This window comes from Cylas formicarius, unplaced genomic scaffold (genome assembly GCF_029955315.1).
Source record: "Cylas formicarius isolate icCylForm1 unplaced genomic scaffold, icCylForm1.1 PGA_scaffold_2__14_contigs__length_35257938, whole genome shotgun sequence".
NCBI classification, from domain to species: Eukaryota; Metazoa; Arthropoda; class Insecta; order Coleoptera; family Brentidae; genus Cylas; species Cylas formicarius.
The window spans coordinates 22,907,523-22,924,954 of record NW_026844319.1 but is presented as its reverse complement, the minus strand read 5'-3'; the positions used below and the strand labels follow the sequence as shown (position 1 = coordinate 22,924,954).

Sequence of the window (17,432 nt, the reverse complement as noted above, 5' to 3'; positions counted from 1 at the left end):
AGAATTGATGGAATCTGCTCCGGTTAAATAAAGATCAATCAACTTTCGGTTTTCCGTTACGAAACCTTCATCGCGCTGACGTTGTGTGTTGTGTGCAAATAATTCATAGTTGTTTTGATTCCTTTATTTGTTTTTTGGGATTGAAACAGGACAAAAAATACAACAGTATCTTAAGAATAAACAGGGTTTAACTACTACTACTACCTAATATCGTACAAAGCTTTTTTACAAAGTTACAAAAGCATTAAGTACAGACCTCGCAAAAGTACCGCCCAAATCAATCTTATAAATAAAGCCGATAATGAAAACATGATAATAGTAACCAAAATTAAAGTGCAAGCAAAAAAATATTACAAATTATATGTCGATCACAAACACTCACAAATCAAAGTATAAAAAATATTTATTTTCAAAACGTTACAACTGTTTCGTCCACGCACACAATCAGACACAAATTGTCTAGCGGTAAGGGTCTTTGAGGAATTACGTGAGATTGTGAACAAATCCAGGCCTGACTAGTAGCGGTTTGCAGCTCTCAGCACTCGAAGCAGTCGAGAATTTTAGTTATTGGCGTTTCTGAAGTGAATAATAAATAAGGGCTCAGTTTCAAGTCCAGGTGCTACATTAAATAGTTTTCTAGCTAATATTTCAGTATATCAGTAATCACTATACGATCATACAATGTTGAGAGTTTTAATTCGTTCATGGGTCATTTGGGCTACAATGGGATTAAGATTTTGTAAATAAGTAACTTCCAATTTTATTCTGGTAGACTAGTACACAGGGCTGCAAATAATAACAACGTATAAGTTGCATGAAATTAAAATAACCTCAATAAGAACGGATATTGATCTAAGAATGTACAAATTTTATGTAACACGTTTAGATTTATCTAAATTTACTATTTGTGACATTATATATATATATATATATATGCAAACTATTTACTTTTAATTAAATTATATTACAACTGCCTTCTTTTACACAGCTACTTATAAGATCAAAAAGTACAATGTCAATAACTTATAATGCATTCTTACGTCATTTAGGTCTTGGGTTATAATATGATTAAGATTAAAATATTCTTGTAACTTTCAAATTTATGCTTGTACAGTTGTACTAGGGCTGCAACATTTCTCTACTATGTACATTGGAACAAAAAGCGAAAATTTTGTCTATTGTACTTTGCATTAAATTAAAACTTGAAGTATGAGAAAAGCAGAAATTGTATAGAAACCGGAAAATATTTTTAATTAACTATTTATTATGTTAATTTTAAGTTTCTGAAAAAATATTATTTTTCAAAATTCTCTGTTTTGACGAGGTCGAACAGTTGTACTTTTTACAAAACTTCTGGATTCCTCCTGCGTTGGTTTTTGCTCAGTCGAACTTGCAAACGTTTCGCCAATCATCCTGTTGGCTTCTTCAGAGCTTGACTAATACTGGTTCGCATTTTACTCTGTACCTGCTTGTTTGAAGGGGGGCGGAACAAAATGAGGGGCATAAACACCTGACTGATCCCCAAATTGGTGACAGGTAAAAACCTGGGTCGCGGTTAAAATTGTTAGGTTGCTTATAGATTTCTATAGACTGTCGGGTTTTTCGTTGGTAGAACAATTGATTACATGCAAGAAATCTAGTTTTAGCGAATAAAATGTTATATCCGGTTTCGTGATTTTCTACTTGTCTTTGTCTTAAGGTATGTTCTTTGAGCCCAGTTGATATTTTCGTCCGGTCTCTCCAATATATTCTTTGCCGCATCTGCATGGAATGCTGTTAACTCCTGGCATATTAAATGGAATTTTGTCTTTGACGTATCGAAGATGACAAGTGGTAAATCTGGTTTTGACATTATATATCTTTATATTGCTTTGGAAGTTTGTAGTGAAATGTATTTTGTGATGGAACGCTTAAAATCTTTAATGTGGAAATTATTAGAGAGAAGATCAGAGGTATGGTGTTTTAATTCTGGGTTCAGTGACTCGGGCTAAGATAGTTTTACGGCTCTGTAAATAAGAGAGTTGATAACCGATGATTTTTGCTCCGGATAGTGATGTGACCATGCATTAAGGTATCGGTCTGTGCGCGTATGTTTTCTGTAAACACAATGGCCCAATGTTAGGTCTGATCTTCTATTGATAAGAATATCTAAAAATGGGAGGTTATTATTAGTTTCCAACTCCATGGTAAAATGTATGTTAGGGTGTATAGAGTTTAAATGTCTAAGAAAATCTACTAGGTATTCTTGACGATGATTCCAAATAACAGACGTATCATCGACGTAGCGTTTCCATAATTTTGGTTTTAGATGAGAGGTGTCGAGAGCTTTCTTCTCAAAGGCTTCCATACGTTTGTTCAAAAATTTTACCGCTATAAGAAAAATATGTTCCAGACAAGCATTTTTCAATTAAGGTGAGAAGGTTTGGTTCTAGATTCTCGGATTTTAATATGTTTGAAATTATGTTGAGAGTTTCAGGAATAGGAACGTTGGTAAAGAGGGATTCTACATCGAAACAACTAGAGGTGAAAGAGTTGTTTTGCGAAATGGTACCCTTCACAAAGAACCCTTTAGATTTCTGATTTTAAATTCCTTTCGCTACTTTAAATTTTATATTATAATCTAGACTATTGTCCAACGGAAAAATTTGTGTTTTTTTTTTTTTCATTTATTCATTCTAAATTTGACATGCGTCAGCAATTAGTCACAATTTTTATAACGTTAATACATTACTAACCTAATAATATTCCCTTACTAACGACGTCTCATAGACGTCACAGGCGTACTTATTTACGACCGTGGAACGCGTCAGGTCTGTTAACCTGTTAATAATTTCCATTCCGGTGCCGTATATACGGAGGGTTCGTATTTCTTTTGCCTAAACCAATTTCGTGACGACATTTAACAGCACTTAACGCCGCGAAGCTCTCGTGAATAAATAACTACCCCTTCGGCGTAGAGCCGTGTAATCGCTAAATTTAGATATCAATGTCTAAATGGCGCACTCACCGAGCCAGTATTGAAAACGATACCATTTTACCTATCCTTCATTGAATTTGTTTTTTTCAAGTGAAAAGCGAAATAAAAAATTGCGCTTGCGCGGCAAAGGCCAAGCCACTTCTGGAAATTTAAATTTTAAAGGCTTAATTTCAGCTCCAGGTGTAGTTTCAGTTTCATGTGGTAGAGAAAAGATTTAATAGAAGCACGTTCTGTTATTTTGTGAAATGTAGACTCGAGGTTAGAACTTCATATTTTTTGAATTTGCAATAGAAAAGGCATAAAAGATGCCTAAAATGATTAATTTTTAGTGAAAATGAAATTAATGGGCATCACATTCGGGTTTATGACTTCTAACATCATTTGATAAGCTGGGAAAATAAAATAGAGGAAGAAGATTGGGTTCAGTACATTTAACGGTATAAACAAATACTATTACAATTAAATAAGGGAATGACAAATAACAAAACCAAAGATGTCGTAAATTGGCACAGAATTTTTTTTTGTTAGTTTTTAAATCCGCATCTAAAAATGCTCTGACTGAATATAGCAATACAATTATTCACTGAAATGTTATAAAAATTCTGTTTCTAATAAGTTTTTTAATGGCAGATAAATAAGTATGTCAATACTGCTATCACTTGACAAAATTATTATATATTCTCATGCATCATATAGGCCGGAATACCGAAGTGTACCTAATAATAATATAATACTAATAAACATTCGCCATAACAGGCAAATGTTTTTATGCAATGACATAACATAAATGAAATTAAATATAGGAATTTGTGTATCACATACCAAAGTATTATAATGAATACGTATAAATTTAAATCGTTAGCAGCCAGATTAAATTATTGGGATACAGAAAAAAATATTTACTATTTGTTTGGCTATGTGCAATATTTAATATATCTCATTTATTTCCGGAAATGTTGGAAATTCGATCGGTGTTTGCATTTTTAATTAAACTTTTTATCGCATAACGGCGAAGATAAAATTTTTCGCAGTCGGAGCCTCGTACTTAGAATTAATTACGCGCTAATCTGAAATTATTTAGGCATTTCCGCTGATTCATAATATTCGACGTCGTTCGTTCGCGAAAAATGTCCAAGTTTGAAAGGTTAACGTATCGCCGATATCATTGAAACTAACAAGCGTATAAAACCGCTGGCGCCAGACGTAATAAATAAATTCCGCAATAATTTTGAGAAGTTGTCATGTATTCGCCAGGTTTTTTCTTACCTAAGCTGGGTCCGACCCCAATACACCCAACTAATTGATTTTCTAGCCGGCTAATTGAATATCTAAACGCACGCCTAGTAGTTTGATACGGCGCCTAAGGTACCTACCGGTTCAGAGCGACAAGATTCTGATGACACCGTCTGTTTCCAACTCCGTTTTTTATGATTATCATTAAACGCACGCAGCGGATTAAATTTCTTTACCGTTCTCAGCGTCAGTTTTCAATTTTAGCTACGTCTTATTTTTTCAGAGAAAAACGTCGTCACACGCATCGAAATCTAACTTTTCTAGGCTTTAACTATTTCTTTTTTAATCTCAATTATCTAATTTTTGCTTGTTGCTGATAATGAATTATGGTAAGAATGATCTCACGCATATCATCCACTGACCTGCACTTTGCGTTATTTTCTTTCTAAACAGCGATATCTACACACTTAACTCCTTTTTGCCTAAAGATATAAGATATAATATTGATGATCTATCAACGGCCCTGAGGGATGCTGAATGCCGCAAAGTCATTGGCTAAAAACAAAAATCATAGTTTCATCTAGCATGCGGGAAGCGTCACTTTACCACGTCAGTTTCGTTTCCCACGAATTCGAGCCATTTCGGACATTTCCGGGACTTTACCGCACGGATTTGGGAGCGCTTTGAATTTTGACGTTTGTCAATTCTGACGGTCAAGTCAGAATATATACCCAAAAACTAACGGTCGTAGAAAAAGTATAGTATGCAACACGTTCGGTAAACTTTTTAACTCATTCGTTTATTAAAATCTCGTTCCGCTCGTGTCACTGGCGTTTACCGCACTTGTTGCGTAATATACTATTTCGATAAGCTGAGTTTCAGACAAAACTGATATTTGATTTGACTTAAGAAATTAACGTAAAGTCAAAAGTAGACTAATTTTACTATTTTTACTATAAATTTTAAGTTATGTTAATGGGTACTTGCATGAATTCACCATCAGATCTGGAAAAATATACCTCTAGCGGCAACGCTATGCCGAACTCCAAATTAAGCACCAAAATGTATGTGCATGTGTTTGTATGTCGTGCATGCACTGGTGGTTGATAATAAAGCTTTGGAAGAAACATACCATTACGAATTCGTGATCGAATGCAATAATGCAACATATAACGTTTCGTTTGTGGGAAGCAAGTCGTTTAGGGGGTACATTTGTGCGTGATCTACAACTAAATTAATCGCGTTCACTGTAATATAACCAACACGTAAGCACTGGCTGATATATTAAACGAAAATAAATGTGGCAATTATTTTTACAAGTGCCGGATTGATTTATTAATCGGTAGCCGATGGTTAGGATTTACATTTCGTTCCGTTTAAGGACATATCGCCTTTTACATCTATTTAGGACTTGGCGTATGCTTTCAGCGCACCTGTCGGTTCGGTTTACCAATGGCGTTTGTCAGTTTTTCCCGTTTAAGAGAAATGGCGCGGCGGTTGAAGGACCATCGTTTTCTCTGATGTATTTTAGCGGCGTGGCAACTAGGGTGCTAAAAAAAACGAGTTTTTTTACTCTGATACACCAAAACTTGTTGTTAGTAGTAGAAAGTACTTAACACGTATGAGCTCTTAATATTAATGGGAAGATTATCCTCATTATAATTTGATATTTTCAATTTAGTCTCATATTTAAATAACCATATCTTATCATCATTAGATCATTAAGCCAATTTTATTGATAATTTATCACTGTTCGATGATATTTTTCTACTCGATATGAAGAAGAAGGTAGTCGAAGCTGTAAAAACTCGAGATTTCGTTTCTCAAAAATCATTAAATTTGTTCAAAATCTTTAACCTACCTTATAATTTCCTGGACGCTGACGTGGCTTCAAATGAGAGTTGTAAGGAAAGCCAAGACTATTTCAAACAAATGAGAGTTGTAAATGACGAGTAACGTTGGTCTCTAAATATAATCAATGTTTGACGAGAAACGAACGAACAGTTTCAATACTTGCTGCAAGTTGTCAAAGAACATCGAGGACTATTTACTGAGTGTAATAAAAGTCGATTTGCATAACTAAATCGAAAAAATTTATATTTTTCTATTAATGCATGTGTTGATATTTCTTGAATAAAGAACTTTTTTTCTAAAATAGATAATAAATAAACTCAAAATTTACTAAGTCAATAAATAAATTGAAAATATTTATTAAAAACTGTGAATATAAATACCCATTGGGATTCCAATGCAAATATCTTCCAAATGGTTCGAGTAATTGATAAACCAGAAGAGACCTTCTTTGTAGACCATTAAATTTCCTATGGGATCAATTGAAAATGTTTCACGATAATTATTTTTCAGTCAATAACAAAATTCAGAACAAAAAGTTATTTTCCTTTAAATTCTGCAATCCTTGACCGCGAATATTTTTGAAATGGTTCGATTTATCGAAATGTAAGTTTTAGGGAATAAACATTATTAATAAAATTTGCTATTGGTGATAAGATATGATTCTTTATACATGAGACTAAATCGAAAATGCAAAACTGTAATAAGGAAAATCTTAATATTAATTTTAAGATCTCATACGTGGTAAGTACTTTCTAGAGGTAACTAGCAACTAGTTTTTGTGTGGCAGATCCAAATAAAAATAAACGTTTTTTACCCACCCTAGTAGATACAGTAATTTATTTATTGGTAACCTAAAAGTAAGTTAGCTGTAACTTTGTGAGAACTATCTGAAGTTAAGCAGAGTTCGTCGAATAGTTTACCAGAGAAACAGTTTAATGAAATGGACAATTTTACTTTTCTTAATACGGTTACTGTTCTCTGTACATTTTGGTTTATAAATCCTATGAGCCTTGCGAGGTGTGAGTCATATTAAGTGCGTTTTCTGTATTTTTCTTTTGGGGGTTTATTATGATTGTCTGAAATTGTTTTATTTTAAGAAAGTTATTCTGTTGAGGGGACCTCAGAATTGAATAAAAGTGCTAAGGATAAATATTTCAAAAAGGATATCAAGAACACCACCAAATTATTATTGCGTTTGTTTACTATTACTACCACTACAATAAACATAACGCCACATCAACCACCGTTTTATTTAATGTATTCTAAAATACCTAAATAAAACTTAAGACAAAATTAAATTATCACCCAAATAACATCTGAGACCGTAAGCCGCGATGTTGGGGTCATGTTCCTCTACAGAGCAAGGAAAAGTGTAAAATACCTACTGACTAACTGAAGCTTAGAGGTTCCCTAGCTCGTCCCTAAAATTTAGTTCCCTAGTTATTGTAAACTTAAGCGTATATTGGTGGGAATTGATTTTGAAGTTAAGATTTTCGCCACGCTCATGTAGAAGTGGCAACACTGCATTCGAGACCCGTCCAGTGCCCCGGCCGTCCTCGATATCCCTAAACCATTTCATAAAGAAAAATGTAACTCTGCTATAGAATCGTCGCCGATTGTATGTCTTACGTACCTGTACTAATCAGAACGAACGAACGAGAGTTGAAAACTTTTTCGCGATGTATTTGTTCGGAGGACCGACAAAAGAGCTGCGAGTGAGACTAATTGCTCGGCTCGTGAACGACGACCATCGTAATTTATTTTCGCCACGCCGCGCCGGGACACAGAGAAAGAAACAATAAAAATTGCCCGGTATATACGAGCTCGCGGTTTTTGTCCAGATCGTTCGCAATTTTTCTCGCCGCTTCCTACGGAGATCGCCTGTATAATCAGGCATCGGCGGATTATAACCAGCCATCGCGCTGCTGCGATAACGAAAAACTTCCGAAATACCGTGTGGACATCTGTTTCTAAAATATTCCATTCCATCATTTATCTGAAATCCCAAGAGAAAAGAAACAACCTTGTCGTCCTCCACATCAATTTAATGTGATGTCCTTTTTTAAGGCGTCAATACGTCAGTATTCCATCTCAACCTGAGGAGAAACTCTAAACTGATATGAAGAAAGTAAACACGCGTCAAGAGATTTATATCATCTTGACCTGTTAAATGTTTGGAGGAGATTTGAATAACTTTTAATTATATTATGTTAGGTTTCTTTTCTTTATTGTTTGGTGGACTAAAATGTCCCCAAGAAAATAAACTCCGAGTTCCTATTTAATCAGTAATTTACGAGATTTTGACGTGACCTGAAAGAGGACAAAGTTGTTTCTTTAATCTCGAGTCTACCAAACTTTAAGAGATGGAGTACTTTTAAAACTTTGGCCACTCTTGTGCAGAATGTCTTCTCATAATTTCATGCTGTTGTTAATAAATATTTTTTATAATGGTAAATTTTTGTGTTAATAAATAATAATAATAATAATGATAATACATTGATTCGGCAATTAACAATACAATAAATCACATGAAACTATATAAATTGCACAAAGGAGATGCTATAAAATAATACATAACCACTAATCAAACAAACAACTAAAAAACATTAAAAATAGGCTTGGAACTAGTTGAATATTGTTACAATAAAGCATATATCGGTGATCCATCGTCGAAGGCAGAAATTTACGGAAAAGTTTTGGGGACTTGGATTTTCGAGTCTGCTGAAATTTAAGTTGCAGCTCAATCAATTTATTCAATAGAAGGCGTCAATACTTCAGTATTTGTTTCGAGGACTCAAGCGTTCATCTTCACTTAATATAACATATCCGGAGTGTCGAGGGAGTAATTAAGTAAGCTTTAAATCGTAGTCTCAAATGTTAAACTTGCTTGTAATATGTTAAGCAGGTGTTGAAATCAAATAACTGGAAACTGACCTGTACACCCACCTAGGTTCAAACTTTCATACTTTAAATGCTAAATTTAAACACTTTGTGTGACTACTTTTGTATATTGTTCTAGAAGAATTATGTGAGGTTTTCTTATCCAGTTTAAGAATATAGTCAGGTTTTGGCCGAGGTGCGTGCGACTTCTTAAATCAGTGTTCGAATTAACAAAAAAAATCATTCAAAATTTTAATAATCACTATAATAATAACCTCAAAGAAGACACCTAAATTACATTGGATGGCGTAGATATTGCAACGCCTGCTAAATGTAAATTTACGAAGCAGTTTCAAACAATTTTATTATATTGATTTTTTACATCCCTTGTAAAATGCGACAACTGACTCAGGCTTTAATGTTCATGTTTCCATCAAAAAGATCTAGAGGTGACCCGCTTTCAATTGTCATATAGCACTCCAAGCCAAAACGTCCATATGTAAGCACGGCGTCATTCTCCTCAGGAAGTTGAAGTAGCCTGTACTATTTCCTTCATATATATTCATTATAACTTAGGTCGTGATTTGCTACAGTTCGCAATTTTACAAGTCGGGAGTAGGGTGTCAACACGTGCTTCGTTCAAATTCATGAACCTGGCTGTTTTTACCCTTGTGCTTTATAATTGTCTAGGGTTTCATATAACTGTCTCTAAATGAGGTACTTCAATTGGCTCTACATTTTTTTCCGTAGGTCAAGACATGTTTGCAGATATACTTCGAATGATGCAGAATAACTGAACTGAACGTTTGGTTCGACAGAAACTGAGCCTAGAGGAAACTAAACTCCATGAACCTTGCAAACCGTGACTCATAACAAACCACCCATGTCAAATGGTATGCGGTTCGGGGATTGTTGTTACAAGAGACATTGCAAACATTTTAGTATCCCAAAAGATGATAAAACTGTGCAACGTTAAGCAATTTCGTAAAAAAACATAAAAATTTTTGAAATTAACAAAAATGTTCCCGCTTGCTACACAGATAATTAAAAGTTAAATCCTAATTTAAAAAACTTTTAAAATTATATATTTCTGTCGATTGTAATATAATTTTAATTCCACAAATTTAAAGCAAGCGCCATCTATATTTAATTTTAATCTAAAACTTGGTCATAAATCGGGCGTTTTTTTTTTTTTTTTTTTTTCGCGCAATATTTCAGCTTTCAGCTAACGGACTTATCTAAAGCCGTACTAATTGGTTGCATGAATTGATGGGATTCCGATTTCGGCGACAATGGCTCTATCGCCGCTCCCAGCCCAACGTGGCGCGGTAATAAAGGCAGATTTGCGGTTTTTTCGATTTGCGATAAAAATCGAGTCATCGGCTTATGCGGTTTCGCGTAAATGTTGCGGTTTAAAACATTTTCATTTCGACGGAGAAATATAATCGCAAACGCGCCGTTGTATTTTTAAAACCTATGTATTTGATTTTCTGAAAATTGTTCACCTATAAATAATCTTTTGATACTAAAGTAGATTTTTGCAATTCTTTTGAGTGTAAATGGCGCTACTTACACCTTATTTGAGGTAATTTACAAAGGTTTATAACCTACTATAAGCGTGATTTTATTGTAAAGTGATTTTCCTTTATAATCCACCTAGTAATCACGTGGAGATCACCATCTAAAAACAGGAAATTTTACAAACCGCCTTTAGAGCAGCAGGTTAGAAGATAAATAAATAGAAAGAATAATAAATCCAAGGAAATTCTTTTTGCACATACGAAGGCTGTGAATTGAAGGTCACGCGCTCTAATAAAGCTTCATCTGGTCGAAGTTAAAAATAATTAAGTTGTGGAATTCTCGTGAATGAACAGGCCTTCGAGGCTTTGAGCTGGTCCTGAATCGTAATAGAATCTTCACAAGGACATACGAATCTTGCATTTGGATGGAAAACAATAATGGTGCAAGATTAAACTCCGAATTAATCATATCTATTTGTAATTCCGCCATTTTTGTTTTACCTTGTTTTATATATTCCAAAATGGGGGTTGGATGGTCATTCATTTTTATTTGCCTTTATTTAAGGTCGAAAACATTGGATTGTCAACTTGTAGAAAGCTATTTATCCCGAGAAAAAGATACAATATGAGTATAATGAACAATATCAGATGACCCTTTTTACAAAACTTCTGGATTTCTCCTGCGTCGGTTCTTGCTGAGTCGAACTTGGCTTGTTCAGAGCTTGACTGAAATTGGCTCGCATTTTACTCTGTATCTGCTTATATTTTGTTGGAGGGGGGCGGAACTTAATGAGGGGCATAAACACCATCTCGGATGACTGATTCCCATATTGGTATAAGATTCTTAAGTTCGTAGATTTCGATAGACTCTCGGATTTTTCGTTGGTAGAAGAATTGATTACATGCAAGAATTTTCAAATGGAATTTTATCTTTGACGGGCTTTTGATGTGGTCAGTGATGTTTTGAATGTAAGGAAGGGAAGGGCCACAGTGGCATGTGTAGGATCGCTTTCGGCCTCATTGCTATTGGAAGGTTGTGGTAAAGTGAATTTTTTGATGGAACGCTTAATATCTTTAATGTAGAAATTATTAGAGAGGTAAGGTATAGGTAAGGTGTTTTAATTCTGGGTTTAGTGGACTCGGGCTGAGATGTGCATGGTCACAGATTTACCACTTGTCCAAAAATCTCTCAACATCTTCGGTCCGTCAAAGACAAAATTTAATTTGAGATGGCCAGAAGTTTACAGCATTCGATGCATATGCGGCAAATAATTCATTGGAGAGACCGGACGAAACATATCAACTAGGCTCAAGGAACACGAAAGAGCCTTTCGACTAAGACAAATCAACTCATCAACTGTTGTAGAACACAATCACGAAACTGGACATAAAATTTTATTCGATAAAACTAGAATTCTTGCATGTAATTAATTCTTCTACCAACGAAAAATCCGAGAGTCTATAGAAATCATGGGAATCAGTCATCCGAGACGGTGTTTATGCCCCTTACTCAGCTCCCTCAAACAATATGTAAGCCGGTACAAAGTAAAATGCGAGCCAGTTTCAGTCAAGCTCTGAAGAAGCCAAGAGGATGATTGATGAAACGTCAGCAAGTTCGACTCAGGAAAAACCGACGCAGGAGGAATCCACAAATTTTGTTTGTAAAAAGTGTTACAGTAGTCTGTGGAAGTTTCTTTGAAAAATGAAAATGAAAAATGAAATTAAAACACCATATAGTGAAAATGTGTAATAATCAGTCAACCAGAATGACGTCATTATGAAGGGTATAATTCCGGCTATAGAACCAAGAGGTACCCCGGATCTTGGGACAAACTGCGCTGACTGGAATTCCTTGCTCACTGAGAGTAATCTTTTGTGGAGATAAGACTTCAAGGGATTCAAGAGTCTTGGCAAAATCCTAATTCATTACATTTACTTGAATCATTTTGTCAAGAGACTCGGCAATATACTGCACGAGTTCCGCTAGGATGGAAGTAATAGACAATCTTGCCAATAAATGGATTAAATAAGGAATTTGATATTACAAACCAGACAAGCCTAAATTAGCTTTTCAAAAGCTTATTAATAGTCAATAATATCGTAATAGTAAAATCAGAATAAACCACATATAGGAAAGTCTTACGGAATAGCATGACATTTTAGTCAAGAATGCTAAACAAACGAGTGGTTGGAAGACATTTTGGCATATCATTCGACTTTTTCTATTATAAGTCTTTATTGAAAAACAGTACGAATGCTGACTGGCGTGTGAGGTGACCGTCAGAATAGATAAATGTCAAAATATTTTCCAGTCAACAACGCATTTGGTTTCTTCAAATTATACGGCTTTGTCGGGTAAGCAAACTTATAGAAAAATTGGAGAGCAAGTAACGAAATTCAGTGGTTCAGTGGCTCGTTTTAACCCTTCGGACACATATCGCACCTGCTCTAAGCAATGATCGATAAAACCTCAATATACGACAAACCCGGACCAAATTAGACGATAAAATAAGCGCTCCGACCATATAGAGAAAAATAAACGGAAGCTGCAAGATTTTATGCGCCTCGGAGCAGTCTTTACTGCACTATAAACGCGGAACTCCGCCTCATAAATAAAAACAAATGGCTGGGGACGACGCGTCTTCAGAACTGCGTATTTATGAGTTTCCCCGTATACGTTTCCCCGTACCGATCGGACCGCGACAAATACTCGACGCCGATTAATTAAAGCGATTCGGCAACATCGCCGGATTCGGATTAAATATCTATATAGATATGGCGGGGCGGCGAGAAAAACGCGTTCCTTTTAAGGCACCCGAGACGGTCGAAAATAAAAAAAAGGACTGGAGATTATTTCGCAATTAAACCTCTGATTAAACTGTTGCCGTGCCATATATGGCCAGATTGTAATTGGGTTTCTTCTTCTCTCTTTTTTTTTTCGCTACTCTAACGAAGTGATCGGATCGTGTTAACCGTGGCGTCAATCATCAAAAATATTTGAACGGTGATCGTTGTATCGGGGATCATCGCGCGCTCAGTTGATCCCTTAAATCCAAGACGTTGACATTGACCCACTAAGTTTCTTAATTCCCGAAACCCGGATCTCGGTTCGCTTCGTTCTTGCGCTTCGCTCCCTTAGTTTTACTTGCGCTTCACTACCACTTTTCTAACGTCGTCTCCTCGAGTTTTTAGTTTCCGTTTCCTCACTTTTCTTCTTGGCTTGTTGCTTGCTTGGTTAACGCTTTTAGCGTTATGATTTCGTTGCTAGTTTATCATGTATTCCTACTCATAGTTTTCGCTGCATATTTTCGTCGCTGCACTCTTTTAGTTTCGTTCTGCTTTTTAGTATTCCCAATAAAAAAACAGAACCTTAAGCTGAATTCTAAAAAACACAAATCATTCTTATACCTGTTTAAATTTGAAGGATGGTTAAGTGTTTCGATATGAAATTGATAGTCTGTCTCTAAGGACGAAAAAAGCCTCTTAGATATGCCCCAGCATAATTTCAAAAATAATAATGCTATTAAAAATATTTTTCTACTCCCGTTTGTAAAATACCTAATTACACACCGATCTAGCGTGCGGGAAGCGTCACTTTACCACGTAGACGTAGACGTAGAAAAAGTATAGTATGCAACACGTTCGGTAAACTTTTTAACTCACTCGTTTATTAAAAACTCGCTCCGCTGCACTCCGCTTGTGTCAAATAAACCCTTAAGTCAAATGCCGTTTACCGAACTTGTTGCACAATATACTATTTCAATCCAGGGTAGTCCTAGTATGTAGGAAAAAAAAAGTCTGTGGTGCTCCTTGGCTTCGCTTTTTAAGTGTGCGTTCGGTAGCTTCACCGCCTGAATAATAAGCGAATTCGTTATCAACTGTGTCGCTTCTCTTCTTTAATTACGGTTTGCTCGCTCTGTTCCTTAAGATCTTGGTGTCGTTGATCTTCTTAGCGCTCGTCCCTTAGTTTTGCGATTTGCGATTTATTTTCTTTGATACTTACCGCGATAAAAGTTATGACTTCGTCACTTTACTAGTATTCCCGTAGTTGACGCTTCACTTCTTTGGTGATGTTTTCGTTATTCGTGGATTCTTTAAATATGGTTCCGTAGGCTTTGTTTTGTAAAACCGCTTCGCTTCTGATAAATTTTTAAAATGTTTTAAATTTTCTTCCATAATTCCCGTCCTTTCGCTTTGCTTCTTCGCTTTTTTTTGTTATTTCATCATTCCATCCTTACGATTATAATTTTGTCACTTTACTTGTTGTTCCGCTTCATTAATTTTTGCCCTGTCGGTCGGCTTCATAATTTAGCGGTTGCCGCTTCGTGTTATAATTTCGCCGCTTAATTTTTACCCGTTCGTTCGCGTTACGTTTTGCCATGTTATCACGCCGCTTTAAACTGCGCCTGCATTTTGTAAATTTGCACGTTTAAGTTGAATTATTTAGCTCTAACGTTGATTCTTTTTGTTTCAGATTTGATGCTTGTCCACGGTAAGTCGGATTGCTCGCAACCGCGGACCAGAAATAAAATTATCGCTCGATATTCGAAACGGTTAATTTTGCATTCGCGCCCAGCGTACGAACACCGCCGGCTACGGGTCCCGACAAAATTGCTGCCCAAGCTAAACGGCATACAATTTCGCAACCTGTAATTGATCAATCAATCTCGCGTTTCGATTCGCAAACGCATTCGCCCGGATTGATCCGTCCATTAAGGAGAATGAATATTTCGGTCGAACGGAAAGTTTAGTAGAGTGCAAACTAGCTAACAAGATGCCACAGGCGTCATACCTAGAGTATACTATAGTATTTTTCGCTTTTAAATCGCTTCTATTTATCCATCAGTGATGATGATATTCAATATTCCTTCTACCAGCAAGGTGGCATAAAGGCATCGACTTTTAAGAAACTGCCTATGGATTCGACCTCTAGTGTCATTCTTAAAAGCCATCGACTGGCTCGACGTTAGGATTTCGCCAAATTTATTTCGACAAATCGTTCGGGTCGTATACTCTTTCCGTTCCACTTAAAAGCAATCGCCAGATTTATCTGCGAGGCACAATCGTTAAATTGAACTTTAGCAATGCCTCGCAGGATTCGAGCGTCTCAATCTGCAGCAGCAGGATCGTTACATATTGTTATTATAGTGGCTGTAGTCTGTTTCCCTCGAATGTCGTAGAGTTTCTTTTCAGTTCAAGGTCTATCTAATCACCGATGACTTAGCCGATCATTTTTTACTTCATTACGATGAGCTCCAGTCTTTCTCAGACATTTATTGAGTACTCGCTCCGCTCGTGCCAAATCAAACTCATGGCTAAAATGTCGTTTACGTAACTTATTACATAATATATTTTCGCAAAAGGGGAAAATAAATTTATTAACAGTGACTTAAAAAACGGTGTCTTCTGTACTATAAACGTGGGTTTGCCAGGCAACAAGAATACTATCGGTTTAATTTTAAAACTAATTCTAATTTAAATATTGCTGGGATTATCAAACTACTACTTACTAAATATTCATATTTCACTGTGGCGAGAGAGATTCAATAGCTTCAATAGCGTCTCAGTTGTGCAAAGGCTTACCTCATCCAATCCAATTCCATTCCAATCTTAACGACGCCTTTGAAATTTTTTTCCCTAAAAAAATTCAAAAACTCTACCCACCAATTCAAAACTACCAGCCAGTTAATTAATCGGTTGTTACAAATAACTTCATTTTGAAACTGCATATATAAGTAACTTCTACCATTAGCACTGTTATGACAAAGTGCTTTATTTTGTTGGAAATACATATTTCTTAACTGTACAAGAAGTGTATTGTAAATAAATTCTGAAAGACATTTATATGTGTCTCACAATGCTTATGGGGCTTTCGTCAGACCAAATGGTTTTACATCCAAAATCCCATTGTACCCTACACTGTTGTAGCTATCATCAGCAAAAAGTAATACGCGAATCATCCTGTTGACTTCTCAAAGCTCTGAAGTCTCCAATTCAGCTCCGGAGAATCCAACAGGATGACGCAGTACGAATCTAGAAGATTTGTAAATGGTACTGGCATTTTTATTTCGAAAACATCTGCATTCTCCTCAATTCTGGTGCCACATGGACCACAACATTTATTTCGTTTTCTTCGCGAGTCGGTTTACTATACTTATTTGGCTTTATTAATAAGGGAGGAGATACGCTTCAAAAACCATAAAAAATGGGACACACTGTACATACAGTACAGTATGTACAGTAAATGCATGTGTATTGATTTAAGTGTTTTTTCGACTAATATTCATTTTCTGACCAATAAATTTTAAATTTATAGTGGTATATCAAATCAATTTGTATACGGGTTTTTCGACGTTTTTTTGTAAGTTTGATTATTATACATTTTATATTATACAAATATTTAAGGTAAATATTTGCATATATTTATTTATATTATTTTATTATATTTATATTTTTGTTGAGTGAATATTTGTATAAAAGAATTACTATCCGTCTTTCTCTACTGTGGAGTTTGCTTTCATATGTTGCCATGCCATTTCAGTCGAATTGGCAGCTCTGACGAATTTACAACCCAGCCTTTCGCGGTGAAGTATTTTACACGTCAATATTTAAATAAATGAAAATAAACAAAATTTAAATAGACCACAAAAAAAGAGTACTACGTGCACTGACTTCCAGGAAGACTATTTGTAATATTATTCGGTTGTTGTTTATGTTGTGTATACGTATGTAGTGTACAACCGAGATACTAGCAGTTATAAAATAGTGCATTTTTCGGAAATAAACTAGTCCTGACAGTTTCGTGATTTTATTTATCTATTTTTTTTTTGTGAAAAAAAATGTATAAATATAAAAACTAAAAAAATCTAAAATAAGTCGGCGTATTTAGAGAGGGTAGAGAAAAATTTTCAGTGACAATAACGTTTAATTGTGAGGTGTAGATGTTATCGGAACTGTTTAAAGAAAAC

General features: G+C 35.4%; 1 protein-coding gene across 2 annotated transcripts in view; it reads left to right on the top strand.

Moving 5' to 3' along the window:
* LOC132698593 (cysteine-rich motor neuron 1 protein-like) overlaps positions 1-17,432 on the top strand; it is a 157,375-nt gene that overhangs the window by 22,706 nt on the left and 117,237 nt on the right. The window contains exon 2 of one of the 2 annotated variants that reach the window (XM_060664779.1): positions 14,939-14,956. The exons of the other annotated variant lie outside the window; for it this stretch is intronic. Within the exon in view, the coding sequence (XP_060520762.1) occupies positions 14,939-14,956 (18 nt within the window). The remainder of the gene's footprint in view (positions 1-14,938; positions 14,957-17,432) is intronic. 2 annotated transcript variants of the gene reach the window in all.